This window comes from Toxotes jaculatrix, chromosome 11 (assembly GCF_017976425.1).
Source record: "Toxotes jaculatrix isolate fToxJac2 chromosome 11, fToxJac2.pri, whole genome shotgun sequence".
Classification (NCBI taxonomy): Eukaryota; Metazoa; Chordata; class Actinopteri; family Toxotidae; genus Toxotes; species Toxotes jaculatrix.
Window position 1 is genome coordinate 14637025 of NC_054404.1, and position 19845 is coordinate 14656869.

Here is a 19845-nt window from a genome sequence, read left to right on the forward strand (position 1 = left end):
GACAGCACTGGGGCTCAGATACACATGTAGATATGAAACAGAACTGTCTTTTAGTAAATTTCTTTACAGGAAATTATAAAATTTGAAAGTAAACATGAGCAAACCCATGTGTTCCTCCCACCTTCAGTCTTTTTTCAGTCTTATTTCAACTTCCTTTTCCTCCTAATTCCCTTGTTCATCTCCTTCTGCCCCTTATACATGCAGAGTGTAATGCACTGTTGTTGAGAATGCAGAGCACAAAAGCTGTTTGGTTTGGCACTGCATACAAGGCAGAGACATTTTCATTGTAGGGGAAAAAACATTCTAAGGTTATATCTTGACTTAATAAATCCCATGCAGGGAGACATTTGTTTAAATGATGAGTCAGATCAATATGTTTACAGGCACAGCAGCTCGAGTTCCACAACAGCAATTAGACCATGGTACTTTGAGATAATTTAATTTACCTAATTTAGACTTTGAATGAGTCCACACTAACTACACTTGCTGTCTTTGATAGACTGCAGTGCAATAGTTTTGGTGACACTTTATTTCTACCAATAAATAACTATAAATAAATAATCTTGGTTTAACATGAGGTTAAGGTATGTTTGATTTAACAATCCAAGCAGTGCTGCAAACGATATGATGTCCAGGAGTATATGCAGTATGCCATTCACCAACATTGGCTAAAGTCTTATTGAGGTAAACAACTGGAACAGAATCATGATCCTGAGTAAGAGCAGCAGATACTTGAAGACAACAAAACGTCACTTATCATTGAGTGAAAATGTCTTTTCATGTCTTGCAGGATTTGCAGATGTTCATGTGAAGAGGAATGGTTTATTTTGAGCCATCTGCGCAGTGTATCAGATTTTATTCTCTTTGACCTTGTTGCGCACATCTGTCTGATAGCAGTGCACCTCTGTTAAAGCACATTTAATTCATATTGATCCCTAAATTTCCAAGGGAGCTCCAGTGATTATTAAAAAGAGCTGCACTCTTTTAGATTTACATTACAACACATTAAAAGGGGGGTGGGTAACAAAGTCATAGAAAAATACTGTCAGTAAGGTAAGCTCATGAGACTTTCAGTTAGCAACATGAGAATCTCATTTTGTATAAGATTAAAGAAAACAGTCAGTGTATACATTATACAATTTAGCTTGACTTTGGTTGAGATTAATCAAAGACATCTGGGTAATTTAGACCATTTAAAACGCCCATAATGAGAACTGCAGGCCAATCATCGTGACCTACACAGAGCGCTTCTTGGGGAAGTGTGTAGGGATTACTTTGACTGTGTTACTCCAACAGAAAGTAATATCCTGCATTACAGTGAGAGTTTGATGGAGGATTCTAATGCACTGCAAAGGGATTAAACCGCTATGATTAATCCAGAATCCCTTAGGAAATTAAATAGATAAGTAGTGGGTTATAAGAATGCAGCTTACTTGAAAGGAAATCCATTTTCTATGGCCTTGCACATAAACCCTGGTATTACTAGATTTACAGCTCCTGCATATACACGCAAGAAAAAAAAAAACACAGGCATAATAGTGAAATTAAAACTTCTTCCCCTTTTTACAATACCCTTAATTTATTTTGCACCATTTACAACTCTCCTGCCCTTATGGCTTGTGTTTTCAATTAGTACCCTATAATTCAATTTATACCCACTGTACCTCCAAAGTGAATACTATTGAGAATTTTTCTTTAACGCAGTTTATTATTGGACTGACAGTGGGTTTTGATTGGCTGTCGAAATCTTCCATTGTTCCTATTGTATTTATCAGAGTTAAAATGTAATTAACTTTTCTATCAAAAGTTTTCTTTGTGTCAGTGACTGAATAGAAAACCTAAAGAACCCTGGACTGAACTGACTGTGCAATATGCTTCCATTCCCATATACATTTTATGGGAGGTTTATCAGGCATTAACGAATGACATCAGCAGCTGTGAATTTCTATTGTCTCATAACAAGTGGAATAATGTCATCTAATTGCCGAGTCCATGGAAAGAATTACATAATGCCACGTGCTACATCTAGTCAGTTCCTCACTTCAGCAAAGAACTGTATCATTTCAGACCAGATGCTAAGTTTTTATAAAAGGTAGACTGGGCACGTTGTCTGGAATAATGGGTAGAATAATGGGTTAATAATCCATGGTAGAGAGATGGCATCGCTGTTATTAGGTTTGGCCACATTTTCTTGTTCTTGCAACAAGCCTATTGAGTTCTAACAAACAGGGCTTGTAATGAAGATGTGACCGTGAATGGGCATCATGTTTAATTAGATTCTTAGCTTGAAGCAACTTCTGTGTTGGTTTAATTTGGTGAATAACTGTCTACTTCCATCTACTCTCTCTTAACAATCTGTTCCCTGTCTTTTCCTATTCTTTCCCATTGTGCCCTTTTAAAATAATACCCCTAAGACAATCAAGCGTTTTATCATTTTTCCCCCCGTACTGTCCTGTCCTCTTTTTGGGGGTTTTTTGAAATAATACAGTTATTAAAATAATACAATGAACCATAACAAGGTTCAGATTCATTCTTCCCAGTTGTTGGGAAATAGTATCCTGATCTGCAGCTGCTGAGCCACTGTGTCAGCAAGAACTTGTGGAACAGCTGTTGGAGTATGATCACTAGTGAAATGACAAGCCTTCATAAAGCTATTCACTAATGTGTGAACGAGAGACCTTTCACTAACTGTTCTATGTGTTGTTTCTGTCACAGGGGGACACAGGGGAAGCCGGGCCTCCGGGAGACCCAGGACATAAGGTAGGCCACTCACTAAAGAAACAAGTAAAAAAGCTAGAAATTCCCTTAGTGTTGCTTTATTCTTAAAGCTGCAGTTGACATGGGCTCAGCTGGAAACTTCAGTTTTTATGTTTTGTTTTTTTCTTTAATGAATTTTGTTTTGGTTTCAGAATCATTTTGTTTCGCTGCACGGTTTTCAGATCCAGTGAATAGCAGGTGGCTCTTTTCGTTTCGTGATTTATGGAATCTGTCACTGCCCTCTCTGAGATGATTTTCTAACATCATTGGATTGAATCACTTGGCTTGCTTTGTGTTGACCTTCTCAAAGCATCGCAGACAACAAAAACAATCTCAAAATCAAATTAAACCAACAAGTGGGTGCCCAGTCTGCGCATGGGGAGGGTTGTACCGCCACAGAGACCCAAGTTTATTCCCGAGCAACAGTGCCTCTGGCTTGGCCATGCGCCCCATTGGACACAGTTGGCAGTCTTCCTGGTTTGGAAGCCAGAAAGGTATCGTGTCCTTGTCACTGCAATAGCAGCTTGTACTGGTCGGTCTGGCTGTCTGCGTAGAGGGGGCAGGGGATCAGAGTGTGAACTTAAGTGTCTCAGTTATGCCCCCTTGGTGAAGCTCTTCTCTGTTGGGTGAAAAACAAATGACTTGCATAACTTTATGCCTATTTGAGGGAACATGTAACTGTCTACGCCCTCCCCAGGCTGACAGTGTAGGTCAGGACTGACAGACACTGATGTGGGGCTGGAAATTTAAGCTTTCAGACAGACTAAGTGGTTGTTTTGTAATTCACCGTTGCTATTACATTCCTGAAGAGCTGAGAAAATTACCATGTTTTGCAAGCTCTCAGTAAAATTACGTTTTACCGGAATCACTATTTTGTTGCTTTCTTATTACGGTCTATGATATTGTCATCAGTAAGATTGTTGACCATCAAATGTGGCACATTGGATGCCTGTGCTAATCCCCTTTAGTGATGGAGGGCAGGTCCGGTCACAAGGAACCACCACTTACTGTAATGCCAGGTGTTTTAAAGCAAGAATGTCCTGTAGTGTTTTCATGTATTGGAAAGAGAGAGTGGAGGATTGTGAGTCTGGTGTCAGAACACTTAAGAGACCACACAGCGAGGAAAAAAAAATCACATCCACTCGATATTTTATTGCATTCAAGTGATCAATTGGACTGTAGATTGTTGTGGAAGCAGTTTATGCATCAGCAGTATATGGGATCATTGCTGGATGGCTTAACCCCGTACCTATATCCACTGGAGATGTAAAGCTTGCTGTGAGGTGACATATTTGCTCATGAACCTTGATACATGGAATATGGAATAACACTTAATGGCAGAGCTCTCTCCGCTTATGCTTTCTGAGACGAGGTCCAGGAGCCGGCTAAAGCTCTTTCGTTACACAACAGTGCACAAGAAAAGTCTACATCAAGAGCAGCAGTAGGAGTATTGATATGATGCTAATACAAAGCACCATGTTTTGCAGTGTTTTATACCCAAGCTCAACCGCTTGTCAATAAAGCAGTTTCAGTTTTAGAGATGCTTCAGGAAACCTGTTTACTTTTTTTTTTTTTTTTTAACATCTATAAATATAGAGACATGTTTTACACAAATGGCTCAAGACATTTCTGGCTGAAATGTTGAACTTGGACAAACCGAAGACTCCCACTTTTTCAGGCTCCTTTGGTAGCCTTATTGTGAGAACAACAATTTCATGCAGCTGCAGATATTATAAGAGTAATGATATGATTGACCTTGGACACTGTACTATTGGGAGTTTGCTTTACTGGCCAGCTGAGGTCATGAAACTGTTTAGGTTACACTCTGATAACAGAGCCAACAAGTTCCAAGACCTCTCGCCCATTTCTGGCAGAGTGTGTGGAAAGTAGGGACTGTGTAGTTTGAGAAGAATCAGTGATCAGGAAGATATTTGCGGAAATAAGCCTCTAAGATGTTATATTTGTGGAAATAAGCCTTGAACGGCTTATTTCCCGACTACATATAATCTTACGCATGCTATAGACTTTGCTGAAGCTGAAATGATGCAGTGAGCTCGCTAAGAAAACCTATTATTGCTGGGAATTTGGCATCTGATTCCCAAGTGTATTTTTGTATCTATATCACTGTGGAGCAAACGTGTGGTTCTTTGCTTATCTCAGTTTAAAGGAGCTGTGAGTGTTTTTTTTTTTTTTTTTTTTTTTTTAAGACTTTGGGATTATCTTTATTAGCACCAATGAGAACAGGACAAAATATTCTAGGTTGCCCTTGTGGTATCTTTGTATTTGTGAGAGTGTGGACAGGTGGACAGATTCTTGTAAACACAATAATTCATGAGAAATGCATGCTAGAAATGTATACCAACACTACACAGTTCACCTGTGCAGTGATGTGATTAGGCTGTAGAATCCCATAGTGTGTAAATTAGCATGTCTTTGAGGATAAATGGTTTCCCTGAAACTAGCAGAATTCCTTAATGTTCCTCCTTAAACTTGCTTTGGAATTTACCTGGGTGTTTCCAATGATACTTAACAGGAATGTGGAATTAAACATATGTGCCAAATTGTTTAGACTTACTGGGTGTAAAAGAGGGGGAAAAAAAGATTAAAGGATGAACTTTCCAAGGGTTCTCTCTTTACCTTTTAACTTTCAATCTTGTCATTGCAGGGAGAACTTGGATCAGAAGGGCAAAAGGGAATCGATGGGGAGAAGGTAAGTACTACTCTCTCCAGCAGACATATATTCCATACATAGCACATCAGCCAGATCTCGTTTCGTCAGGGAATCAATTCTTATAGGCTTTTCATTTTCTGTGTGATGCCCTGGGGGTAGGAGTGAAGCAGAGTTTTCTGTGTGGCTGTTTTCAGGTGCCTGTCATATCTGAAGTACATCCAAGTGTGTTCTAGCCCGCAATGTCCTTCTGCAGTGAAATTAATTGATATGTATTCTATCATAGGCCTGGCATACTAATGGACTAAACTCATTTTTCAAATTACTGTGAGACCCTTCTGTGTCTTTTCAGGCTAAACTTTATTGCATGCTCTTAAATTTGGCTGCAGTGACGAAACTAATGTACGTAATGTACAGTAAACCACAGCGAGAAGCACTAGTAAATGATATATAGTTTGTTCTTTGACTAAATGCAAATGCATTAGAAATTAATTAAAGGTCTTCTTGGACCTTAATGAAGCTGCTGTAGCTTTGTGCACATTTCTTTAGAGTATTAGGTAAATCAAAGGGTGTTTATGTTGTACAGCATTTGTTTGCCCACAATGGCACAATCTCAGTAGCTCATAGCTGTGCAGATGGTCAGTTTAAAGTTGCTTAATAAAGGGATTTCTTTTCATCGCATCCACCCCTTGAGTAGACAAGCAGCTGCCACAGAAATGAGCTGGCTGTGGACCTGCACTCTGCCCTAACATTAACTCAGAGAGAAATAAGAAAAGAAAACCAGGGATAAACATAAGTATATCAAGCCAAAAGATTATTGACCAATACTAGTCAGTAGAAGGACATGGCATTGTTTAAAATTATTTAGTGCAAGTTAGAAAGAAGCACACTGTAAATGTACTAACAGTAGGACAGTTATACATTAACAGTTATACAATCTGTTAATTTAAATATTATTAAAAAGATACTAGGATGCTTTGAATAGTTGTTACGATACAGTATAGTAAAATACGTATTTAGCAGAAATGCAGTCAGTTCTTTGTCGAGCATTGTCTAATTTATAAAAGGAACCAGAGGGTGAATAACTACTCCTTTAAATCACAATGTTTTAAGCACAGTTTTCTGCAAAGCTCAAATAATTCACTTGATGCCCTCAAACCATTGGGATTAAATTTTGTGTTTTTCATCAGTTTTTCAAACTGCAGCTATGCAGTGATGTGTGAAAATTTAGTTCTTTTATGCCTCCATCCTGGCAACAGCTGTGGCCGGAGGCATCATGTTTTCAGGTTGTCCGTCCCTCCGTCCGTCCCTTTCTCGTGAACGCCTGGAGGGAATTTCATTATATCCGGCTCAAACGTCCACTTGGACTCGAGAATGAACTGATTACAGTTTGGTGGTTAAAGGTGAAAAGTCAAGGTCACTGTGACCTCACAAAACACAGTTTTGACTGTAACTCATATGCCATTTATGTCAAAATATGCATAATACCTTTAATTAAATTCCTTCAGAGTCTACATATATGAGTCTGGACTGACATGGACGTAAACTGCAACTACTGGCTGAAGGAGGCATACCACTGCATTTAAAGTTTGATAGACAACACATAATCTGAATAGTTTAGATAATAATAAAGCACATTAGTGAAATTAGTAGCAGTGCTTCTATGTATATATGTTTTATATACCAAGAAATTGTTATGTTGTGTTAATGGTACAGTTTCTAATGATAACTATGAAAAAAATGTAGCCATGTGTTACAGTAAATTTCAAAGAAGAGAGAAGAAGATAAACTGGGAAGGATCAGCTCAGACAACATAGATTTTGCACTTGTTTCAGACTTGCTGTCCATTTTCTATCAACCCTGCATTACCCTAAAGGGGAAATCCCAGATAATTGTAAGTGTACTGCAGTAATCCAAGTTCAGGCTGAAAAAAAAAAAAAGAAATTGGCAGTTATAAACTCAAGCATTAGTTTGTGTCCCCACAACCCACATGGCTCTCTTTGTTCCATGGTAAGTAGCTAAAGTAGCTATTGGCAACTTGAACAGCCAGTTGACGTCATGTGTATATTTGCATATGAATGACATGATCAACTTTATTTACATAGAAATCTGGAGGAGAGCGAGACCACCTAACTGGAAATTAACTCCGTCCACATCTTAAAAGACCCACTGATTTGATGTCATAATATTACACAAACTACAGTGGAAGAATGTGAATGTACATGATTCTTCGGATCAAACTTTGCATTTTTTTTTTATTCACTGATTGCCACTGGTGCCAAAGCAATCACGAGGATAGAGTGACTGAGCTTGTGAGTTGCTCTTCTTTCTTCCCCCCGCTGGTTCATCCTGGGCTCCAGTTGACTGAACATCAGCGGTACATAATCTGGAAGCAGCTAGAAGCTTGTTCAGTATGGACAGGCTGAGGCTGTGTTTCTTCCCCTTTTCTAAGAAAAGCAGTGGCTTAAAACTTTGCTAGAAGTCACAAGCTGATGTCATTTGCCAATTTGCATATTGTGCTTTGAGTATGGCCATCTTTGGTGAAGGGAGCAGTCTGTTAAACCTAATATGATAATATGAACATCAGGCTACTGTACAAATCAAAATTAGTTATTTAGAACATATGATTTGGTGCCGTCAGCATAACATTGGGCCCAGAGTCTTGAGAAGTTTCTTAATTTGTTGCTTTTGGGGGTTTTAATGTCACCAGGGGGTTTCTGAAAAGTGTAGTGAGTTGCTAAATTGGTGGGATTTGGCCAAGGGTCTGCTGACAGGCCGCCCTACTCCCCTCTGGTGTGTGTGTGTCTGCGCGTCTGTGTGCATGTGTTAGACGTCATAGGAAATGAGATTCTCATGTTTACGTTGGTATTCAATCTTGTAATTAAAAATATGGGACAATAACATTTTCTGCAAATATCCTGCCACCAATTATAGTAATTCATTCATCCGTTCATCCGTTCATGCATTCATGCACACTTTTATGCCATCAAACCCACAGGCGGATAATAAGATCAATATCATTTCTAACCCTGTGTGACCAGTACACAGGTCTAGTGTGAGATGCAAATATGCTTTCCTAGAAGCGAAACGGGAGAGTTTTTGATCTTTGTGCATCCCGTATGGTTGGTTGTGCTCCCCTACATTACTCTGATAGGTATCCTCCGGGGATTTATTACGCCCTGCTGTGCCACACTTCCTTGAAACAAATAAAAGAAGAAAAGTGGAGAAATCAGGACTACATTTTCGAAGCATTGATTCTTGCAGGCTTGTTTGTCTGTTGCAAACAGACATTGTTAATACTAATGGGTCGATCTAGGACGGGTTTAGCCTAGCTTAGCACAAAGACAGCCAATCTAGCTAAATCAGCAGTGAAAAAGATGCTGTGTCTTGTTAGATAACAAGGCAGTTAGGTTTAACATGTCCTGGACTTGTGTTTGTACAGAGATGACATTCATACCCATCTTTTCATTTGACTCTGAGTAAGATGGCAAACGAGTGTATTTCCCAAAATGTCAGGCTGTTCTTGAAGAGTGGCCTTAGAATCAAGTTGCATACACATCACTTAATACACACTTAACACACTCAACACTTATCACCTTTTAAATTTATATGCCAGACTCGATAGTAAACAGTTACCTATTTACACGTCCACCAATTACACAGCAGCATTAACATTGCATTCAAGTTTCTTGATGAATGCAAGTCCAACAATTACTCCTCTTTTAGCTCTGCTTTTGGCCTCCACTAACTCATGAGGGAAATATCTGACTGTCAAGCAGTTAAATTCTTCAGTATGTTCACCAGCTAGTCACTAACTTTGTCTGTATTGTACAATAGGTTTTTAGAGCTTTTTTTTGCTGCTTCAGCTGAAAAATGACTCTGAGAGTGGCCATAACAAACAAAACAGAGTGATATTCTCTGTGGGCGCGTCACTTTGAGAAACCCCTTTCACACACAAGTGATCATCTGATCTGTATAAAAAAACATTTATTGTAGCTGCTTTCCAGTAAAGAGATTGAACAGAATTTTTCATTTTGACCCTTAGTGTTGTTGTTTTTTTGTAAACAATACAAGTTTGAGCCATTTATCACGGTTAGGCACATTACATTTTCCTTGTACGCACACTTCTGGAAATTCTGAGGAAACCAAGAAAATGTAAGGTCTAATTCAGTCTCCCTACTCATGAAATTACTGCATAAATCAAACTATGATGGGATGTTCATTATTCGTCTTTTCCGCAGCTGTGCTGTTTTCTGTGATTTATTTGATTCTTTGACCTAACCCAGGACACTGGAATTCAGTAAAGAGACGACGTAACCCAGCCCTATATATGTCTCATCAGGGAGGATCGAGCAGTATGGGATTAATGGGTTAAAACCAGCATCCCCAGTGCCTCCATAAGTGAGTGGATGAAGTTGAGCCTCATTGACTAAATAAGACTGCAATAAAGCTGCCACTTCTTAACCAGTTAATCACTTACAGTAATCATCCCATTCAAGTGAATCGGAAAATGGTCTCAGACTTTTGGGACCCCATTGTGTGCATGTATATATATATGTATATATGTGTGTGTATATATATGTGTGTGTGTGTGTGTGTGTGTGTGTGTGTGTGTGTGTGTGTGTGTGTGTGTGTGTGTGTGTGTGTGTGTGTGTGTGTGTGTGTACATATTAGTCAGATGGTTCAGTTTGATTTTGTCTGAGAAGAAGCTCAGTTGGTGAATTCGATATTCCTCTGTGTCTTTTAATGCTCCCATCAAAACATATTATTCAGCTTCAAATTAAGTTCCTTGTGTGTAATAAAAGAAAACAGAGGAAGGGAGGAGGCAGGTCAAGTTACAGTAGTAGAAACAGCAGAGAAGATGTAGATTACTATCTTTGATTGTAAACAAATTAAAGACTCTTAATTTGTGCAAATAAATTTGCTGGATGATTTTAGTTAACCTATTTACTGCGACTACCAGACTCTATTACCTGATCTGTCCTTTTACTGCAATTAGCTCATATTCCATTTTTAAAGCTAGTATGTTATTTAAGGCTTGAGTAGACACCTGAGAAGCCAGAATTCTACGTATGAGCATGTGATCGAGTATCGTTTTGCAGATACGCGTCCTATGGGACAGGAGGAGTGCACACCGTGTTATCTTGTGGGTAATCCAAGTTACATTTGTGGCTACATGCTGTTCAGCTGCAGAGTGAAGTGTCACAGAAAATGAGTCGAGCAACACTGATAGAACATGATATGCTCCCGCCAGGATCTCTGACAGTGAACGCTGATATCCTCACACAAAGGCCCTTTGTTTAGGTTACCTTGGTAAAATATATTTATTCCCAGAGTGTAGTAGACATGCTAATAAGCTATCTCTTCAAGCACTCAGCGTCAGTGTGATTACTCTTAAACCACGCTGTATGTGGTGGTTTGTCGCTGAGCAAATGGAAAGTCACAAAAGGCATTTCCTGCCGTAACCTCCCTGGCATTTGTAGGCCGACACTCAAGATATCAATGTTACTTAGAGATCCTGTTCCACAGAGCTTTAAAGGCCTGTCATTCAGTATAACAGCATTTCCCCACCAGAATCTTCTGACTACTTAGTACATCTACAATTTTAATTTAACACCTTCCCCTCCCCCCAGTAGACTAAACCCAGTTTGCGATGATTAAACTGTGTACAGTAACTAAAACTTGCAATCACTCTACCTCTAGCCAGACAAGGGCACTGACCTGCAGCTGCTCTGGTTGGTAAAAGGCACAAGCAAACATAATTAGACTGCATTTGTACATCCCTGCTTCTCTGGCTCTGTTTATTTGCTTTGCTTTAAGTTGTCTTGGGCTGGGGAGTTACCAGATTGTCTTGTGGCCCCACCGCTACAGGAGTGACGAGACACAGTGCTGTGTGTAATTAGCAGGCGAGTGTACACAGCTCCCCACAGTGTTCTGACCTCGTGCTGCAGGAACGACAGCCACACAGCCAGAACCAGCCTATTCCCTGCCCCTTCTCCCTCCTTCTTCCTTCCTTGTAAAATGCAACTAAGTCCACAGTTTGCAACAAAAGCTAACAACACATCCAGCTCCACTGCACTTCTCTCTCCCCATGTCACTGCGCACCTGAATTGGGCCTGTGGGCTCACGACAGATTCCATTAGACAGAAGGGCAGCATCTTAACTAGGGTTTAGTGAAAGATAAAAAAAATCACTTTTTCCCTGAAGAGGTCATTAGATGTTACCTACTTCAGAGATGGGACCTTCTTGACAATCATCAACACATATCATAATAGAATAATTTAGTGTTTCGCAGTTGAGACTATTCGAAACACTGCAGTTAGGATCAGCATCTGAGGTATTGCTTTGCTGACAACTATATTCAGCCATTTAGATTTTAAGGAGTCGTTTCTTTTTTACTTTAAGACTGTTTTAAAAGTTTCTGTAGGCGGAGGCCTGGAGAAAGGAGAGAAACAGGATGAGAGAGTGTTCTAGCACAACTTTACACAGTGACAGGTGTATAAAACTGGCAGGTAAAACTTGACTGCACGGCTTTGTACATCATTTGCAGCAGTGACAACAAGTAAGTTTTACCAAAACTCCTAAAGGGAACAGCTGAATGAATCAAAACCAGTTTCTGTTGCTTGAGGACCAGATAACTACAGGTTGGTTAACATAGTATATTTTTAAAACGGCATGAAATTGACGACAATGTGAATAATTTCTCAAAAATGAAAAATAAAGCCATGCTGTGTAGTCTTTTGTCAAGCAGTTGTTTGTGCCTTAATACTAAATACAAAAAAAAAAGTCAACATTAATTCAGAAAATGTTGTGTATGATAATGGTTGTAGGAAAATTAGACCATTGAGCACAAACTAGTGAATTGTGTGTTTATTTGGTATGTCCCCTGTGTGAGTAAGGCTTAATGCAAAAATTTGCAAGAGTGCCAAAAAAATTTGTAGTTGTTCTTAAGTATGTTACTAATTACACTGTGCTCTTCCACAGGGCCTGGCTTCTGCACAGGTCCCATCACAGCAGTGCCGGAGTTGAAATCTGAATGATCGCACAGTTGAGCCAAGTTTTAATCAAAATTATTTATTTTTTTTTTTTTCTTAGTCAGAATATCTTTTGTCACACTAAATTAACAACCGCAAGCATCAGTCAGCCTGAGGAGAGAGAGTTCACTGTTTGCAACTGGCAAACTTAATAAATTCTGAATCCTTTATGTAAAACTGCTTTGTTGACTGTTGTAATTAAAATATTTACTAGCTGAAAACTGCACAGAGATTATCCACAGCAGCTACAAAGCTTAGCTAGTCTGTTAAAAAAATAATACAAAAAATACAAGAAGGGCGAGCTACTATCATTGAATATGTGGTGAGAGAGTGACATTTTTTTTGACTGACTGAGCTTATGACTGACCTGAATTTGGTTCCCGATAAGGACATGTTGTGCAGTGGGAATAGTAGAATAGTAACTCACCACCTTACACAAGTCTGTTCCAGTTGCATTATTCAGTTTGAACTATGGCAGCTCCCTGCCAACTCTTCTCTAAACATATTGTCTTATGCCTGCAGTCTGCAGGAGAGGATGCTGGGGAAGGGAAGTTCATTTTGTTGCACTCATGTAAAACATTACCTTAAATATTTATGACTTATAAAACAACTCTGTAATCCTACGTAATAGGATTACATAGTAATTTAGCTGAAATATGACAGTCCTAGGCAGAACATGTTGTTTTAGGATGTACAGACAGTTGACACATTAAAGGAAAAACCAGCATAAAGTGTCACCTTTATTGTGGTGTTGGGCCACCACGTGCTGGCAGAACAGCTTCAAGGTGCCTTGGCATTGATTCTACAAGTCTCTGGACTTTTAAGGAGGAATGAACAAACACCATTCACCACCATGATATTCCCTCATTTGGTGTTTTGATGATGGTGATGGAGAGTGCTGTCTAACACGTCAGTCCAATTGTTTTGAAAGCTGGTGACTGCGAAGGCCACAGCATATGATTCAAATAATTGTCATATTCTGATAGATGTTCACATCTTCATATATGTAAAAAAAACAAAAACATGCCAGAATACATGTATATGTTCAGTTCATATATTAAGTATTAGTATAAGTGACATGGATAGATACTGTTTTTCTATAAAAATCCCTGTGACTTTGTGCCAGGGAATGTGAATATGGGGTCAGGAGCCTCCATGGGAGTGAAAGGAAGTGTGATGACTCTTTGGAGGAGTGTTAAGTTAATGGTTGGAAATGTTGTGGGAGAGGGCGGATGTAGGGTTAACGAAACAGCCATGCTTAACTCTCAACTTCAGGATAATTATAAAATAATGATTCTGTAACTCCAGTCGCTTGTATCCTTTGCTGTGGATTTGTATCAGAATTGAGGCGTAAATTCATTTTTTACCACCAGTGTGACAAAGAGAGACTCAAGCATCCATGGAATACACTAAGAGATGCCTTTTTTAAGTTTAAAGTTTCAGATCCGAGCAAACACCAAGTCTCACAAATCCCACAACACTACTTTTGGATCAAAGGGGTTATCTATACTCCTAGAAAACTATGGACCTGCATAATGCAGATTTCATGCTGTTCTGGACTGCTGAATACCTCATTTCTGATTCTCTCAGAAACACTTCACACTGTCAAAATCACGGCTTCTTCTTTTTATGTTGCAAATGTGTGATCAAATTTAGAGTTAAACTTTTTTTTTTTTTTTTGCCAAGTTGACAGATGTGCTGTCAGATGAATATGTTAGTATATCAGTGTGATGTGACTGATTCTTTGTAATTTATTAGATGATGCTTAAATATGTCAGCCTGTATGGCTGAAGTGAATAATGTGTCGTAATGTGCTTTTAGAGATGTGGTGCCCTTCGCAAAATAACAAGAGAAAACCGCATAATGACTAACAAAAAAACATGTTTATATTACAGGACCCTTCTCACTATAATAATGAGACAAGATCTCCTTATTATAAAACATGGTGGTAAAATTCTTACAAGATTAATCAAAGACGCTTCTGTATTTGACAGAACCTGAAGTTGTTTACTTCCTTGTTATCAGATGAGCCTTGTACCACAGCTCTGGGAAATTTGCCTCTGGATCCCCTTGTGTCATATTACCTCGGTAAAGTGGTTAAGCTGTCGATTTAAATAAAGAATTGGCCTCTCATGTGCAGCTATGAGACAGCTGCCCCATTATTGACAGTGTGCGTGGGCTGAGTGCCCACATAAAGTGATACAATCTGATAAAATCGTGTCACAATCATGTCATTATAAGTGCAACTTATAGGCAAGCTGTATTGGCTCAGTGTTTCCATAGGGGCAATTATTTTACCTCGGTTTTGCCACGGCTTCTGTTTTCTTGAATGGTGTTTAATACAAGGCTCGCAGGGAATAGGCAATGAATTTGTCACGTCTCTGGTGGAGCCAGACTTAATGTGATAAGGGTAGGTAATCATCTTCTGCAGATATATAATTCACTATTAATAGCCTTTCTAACTCTAAATTTAACCATGACAAATTATTGTATTTCTGAGTCATTTTACAGACCGTTCACGCTCCCCATCTTTCCTGTTCCCCTCTAACCTATTTCAAAGAGTTGCTGCTACTGGCCCAAATGTGTCACACCTAACAAGGCTTGCTGCAAATTTAGCCTGTCAATATGTGTCAAGCCTCATTCATCAGCTAACACTCTTTATCTCAGCTGCCCTTCTTCTTTCACATTTCACCACGAGAGGCTTGACTTTGCCCCGAGCTTGCGTAGTTCAATCCCCTCCTCCGACCTTCCCACACCCCCTCCCCCGGTCCTCTGCTTCAAGGTGTAAAAGCAATGACAATCACTGCCCTTGCTAAACCTAAGAGCAACGAGGGGAGACAGAAGAAGGGGCTCGGGGTAAACACACACAGTGTAACCAGCTGATTGTGAATCTCTCAGCAGAATTTCGGTACATATAGCGACTAGTGGCCAACACTATCTGCTCTTGTCTCACTGACTGGTTGTGACAGGCATGAGAATCTCACACCTGCATGAGATACTTGTCTACTGAGTGTCAGCATACTGACATACAGTAACACATGCTGGATTATTTATTTGTTTATTTTTAATTTAACATTTTTTTAAATAAGTCGTTCACAATGGAAATAAATATATTTCAACATATTCTATATTTTTTTTTGTTCCCAGGGTCTGAAAGGTGACCTAGGGCCAGTTGGTCCAGTTGGTCCCAAGGGAAACAAAGTGAGTGAGTCTGCCATACATAGCGGGCTTTACAAAATCACACTATAATTGTGTGTTTTGTAGTATGTTTTTTCTTTTTTCTTTTTTTTTCTTTTTTGTATTAAATGAAAATAGACACTTCAGGGAATCTGCTTGACTTTCATGAGCTGTAATCCCAGTCTCAATAACGTGTTTGCCCATCTGTTTGAAGTGCTGCTATGATTGCTACTCCAAACACGGTCAGATAAAGAATATTGTTATTGCTATCATAACTTAGCAAGGCCTTACTGATGATCATATACAGTAGCTTTTACCCAGGCTGAGAGAAAATGTTCCACTCACTATATTTGCAGAGTATTTGTATATTCATAGGGATAGCTGTTTGTAATGGACATACCCAACAAAATCCCTTTATCTTGCCCTCTCTAAACAGTTTTTATGGGACTAAAGCCTAAGGCAAAAATGTGGATTGCATACTATTGCCTTCTAGTTTGGGGGACTGCACACAGCGACTCTTGATTTAGAATATATTTAACATTTGGTCTCAAATATTAGAAACCCAAGAGTTACATATGAATGCAAAACAGGAGGCCATGACTGTTTAGTTTATTTTACAGGGGCAGTGCACGTTAATCAACACTGCTATTGGAAATGTAACAGATTTTACAAAGTCACCCTAAAATCAGAATATAAGAGCACAACATTAAAATTACGTTAACCTGAGATTTAAACGTGCTCAAAGTGTGAGAGATGACTTTGATGCAAATCCTTGTTCTTATCCACAGCCTCTTTATAGTCTGTTCACTGACATCACTGACATGAATTAGATTAAGTTTTGTTGCAATGCAGAAAATATTGGTCTTTTTAAACTTTTCTTTTCTTTTCATCCCACAGTGGGATTATTTTCCTTGTATGAGATGAAATGTTTTTCCTGTAATTAGTTGCCATATCTCCTGCTCTTTTATTTTTCCTCTCTTATTGGGGCTTTTTTTTTTTCTTTCTTTTTTTTTTTTGTTTTTTTTTTTGTTGTTGTTGTCTTTTGGTAGAACTCACCGCATAATTGTAGGTGCAATGCTCTGTCTGCCAGCCTTGAAGTTATAATGAGGTCTGTGTGTTTCTGTGAAGACAACAGAGAATCACAGGGTATTTTATCCTATTTTCCGGATGGGAGGGTGGGGGTGAGGGTGGAGAGAACGTTTGTTTGTATTGAAACTGACAGAGGGAGGCAGATTTGGAAGCACAAAGTAATGAGTCCCCTGAATATCCCATAGCAGGCATATTTTAGCTGTGACATTCATTTAGACAACAAAATGGATATGAACTACAAGCAGGTTTTTTCTTTCATCCACATCTGATAAAAGGGTATTGCCAGTTGTAAAGTCCACTGATTTTCAACTCAGTGCTTTATGAAGTGCTGTTGGGATGGTGGGGAGAGAACTGCAAAAATATTGGACAGTGATACATGAGTTTTATCTGAAAAGACAAAAAAAAAAAAAAAAAATGAGCGGCAGTAAAAAGCATGTGAGATCATTGCTTACATTGGGTTACGCCGGCGTCAAAAGACATCTACTTCTTTCCTTATATGACTTTTTGTGACTGCCTGTATGTCACAATCACCAAACAATGTTATCATACCTGTCCATTGTTAATACTGCAAAGCTTTTACATGATATAGTACGGCTGTGTTTATTTTAAGGCCTGTCACGTTTAATAGAGCCGGCCCACCTGCCAGTTGTCTGACAGTGTGAAAGTCGTCAGACAGGCTTCATTTCATGACATACTGTAAATACAAGTTAATGGTCTTGTATAGCACATGCACGCAGTGCATATGTTGAAATATTACAGCTATTCATAATCAGTTTTTCAGTCTTCTTTTCACACAAACATGAAGAGCCTTTGGGCTAGATGTTTAAAGGTCAAAAAATGTATAGAATTAGCTGTAGCCATTTCCATTGCTCACGTTATGTTAAAGATGTTACTGACTCAAGTGTTTGGAGTTTTCACTAATTATTATGTTCCTTCACAGGGAGATGTGGGTAAGCCTGGAGCTCCGGGGCTGTCTGTAAGTTCATTCATATTTCATTTACATGTCATTATGCTGTCTGTATATGTAAAGACATTCAAAGTGATCTAGAAATGTTGAAATGTACTCATGCGGGCGTGACCTGAAAAGGCTGGACTGAGCTTTGTAAATATCACAGCCTTTCGGCTGAGCGGGTGCTACACACAGTGTTAAAACATCTGGCCCACAGAGATGGAAAGTGAGCCACTCAGGTGGTCAGTCTCTGTGTTACATTACAGTCGCCTGGGAATGGGTCAAACGAGGAGCAGATAGACAGGCCTCAGTGGGCATCCTCACATGGGCCAAAAGGATGGGGATGAGCAGCCAGACAGAAAAGAATGGAGCTCCAAGCCTCGGGGTGGGGGTGGGGGTTGACAGGTAGTCACCAGCTGTATCCTACATGGGTGAGACACGCACTTATTGGGTTGGTGGCTGTCCCTGCAGACTTCTAGCATTCACAGACACCCAGGGAGAACTACACCACGCTTTATGTGTTTCGATTTTATAATTGGACTGACTGTACTAGGGCTGTACTTAAATGTACTCTCTCCAGTGCACCACAAATTCAAGGTGCGTATGTCAGCAGAGAGCAGATATATGTACTCACACATGCTTGCATAGTCACCTATCAACACATATAGTAAATGTACGGGCACAGATGCAAACACATACACTCCCAGTGCATTGTAGCCCAGGAGCTGACGACTACTGGAGATTAAAGATATACTGCGGGTGGTTAGCTAATTATGTACACATCATGAGGGGATCAGCCTGCCAGTTTTAATCAGCACTGGAGTGATACAAAAACTGTGTCCCACTGCTTCTGGCTTGCCCTTTTTATGTCACCAAAGTGCTTACGATACCCACGGAACATTGCCACCATCCATTAGCTATTTTCTAATGCTAATTTTACATTCATAAGGACAAGCAATAAGAGTTTTTCCCTGACTAGTGTGGTTAACATGGTTCCAGCAAACTTTTTCGCATCATGCCAATGAATAGGTTGGTGAGTGTGAGCAGAAAATGTAGAAAGGAAGTTCATAAAGTGGTGTGGGCCTGCTGGGAGTCGATTTCCATTGTATCGCTTGTTACCCAAGGTCAAAATTCTGTGTCACAAGCCAACAAAAAAAATATGTGCCATTGTATATGAATAACTGATTTATCAGCAAAAAAACTGCAGGGAGACGGGGACATTTTTTATGTATTTAGGGTGTCACAGGCCAGAGCTGTCAATCTTTTTTAATGCCTTTAGACATCTTTAGAGAAATCTCTAATCTCTTTAAATATCTCAGGACTGTCTGCCTCCTTGTTAAACAGTTTTTTTGTTTCGTTTTTTTGTTACTTCGCTCTGACATACAGAATGTTGTGAATTTCCATTTCTGCAGCTGTTTCCAAGAAAAGTCAACATCGTTTGACTTTTGGATGCCAATTGAAAGAGGACACCAATTATCTGGCTCGTATTTGAAAGCTGAGATGTTGTATGTGGCCCCGTGTCCATGTGGTGGCCTGGTGGACAGACGACTCTGTCTGCCCTTTTCTGACAGTGGCCAGCAGGGTGTCTGGGGAGTTGTAATAGTCATGCCCTAACTTCTCTTAGGGTCATTGTGGCCAAGGGTAATTACTGTGGCTCATGAGCAGTTGTGTTTATTGCCCGTAACCTTTGGCCAACAGGTATTGTTTTATGAATCATTTAAGTTGTGTTTTCCTATTGACTGACATGTTTTTGATCGATTTTGATTTACAGGTTGACAAAGATTGTCTCAAAGGAGATCAGGTACTTTAATTATGTTTATATTATATATTAGTATTTTTTATACATATTTGTAGCATTCACTGAAAACATGTAAACATTCTGTATTTCTGTATGTTTTTGTTCTCTTCTGAACATAAATCTTTATTTGCCACATTCAGGGCCCTCAAGGCGACAAAGGAGAAAAGGTAACAAATTAATCACCACATTCAAGTGACTTATCTAATTTTTTTTGTCTTGGTTTTCTTGTTGGACAAAATGCACATAACATGTTCTCATGCAATTAAGCACAACTATTAGGTTCATCAAGCAAATTATTGCAGCACTATAAGCATATCCTCGCAGAAGAACTTCAAAACAAAATCACAGCTCCGCATATACTTTGATTAACTTG

The 19845-nt window shown here is 39.3% G+C and overlaps 1 protein-coding gene across 4 annotated transcripts in view; it reads left to right on the forward strand.

Annotated features, from left to right (window-relative positions):
- The window catches only part of LOC121189734 (collagen alpha-1(XIX) chain-like), a 93356-nt gene that overhangs the window by 14843 nt on the left and 58668 nt on the right, over positions 1–19845 (forward strand). For 3 of the 4 annotated variants that reach the window (XR_005894903.1, XM_041050147.1, XM_041050149.1), the window contains exons 10-15: positions 2716–2760; positions 5423–5467; positions 15607–15660; positions 17666–17701; positions 19446–19475; positions 19613–19639. Coding sequence is in view for 3 of the 4 variants with exons in the window: in XM_041050147.1 (XP_040906081.1) it covers positions 2716–2760; positions 5423–5467; positions 15607–15660; positions 17666–17701; positions 19446–19475; positions 19613–19639 (237 nt within the window). In the remaining variant the exon portion in view is untranslated. The remainder of the gene's footprint in view (positions 1–2715; positions 2761–5422; positions 5468–15606; positions 15661–17665; positions 17702–19445; positions 19476–19612; positions 19640–19845) is intronic. The other variant, XM_041050148.1, reaches the window with a different exon arrangement.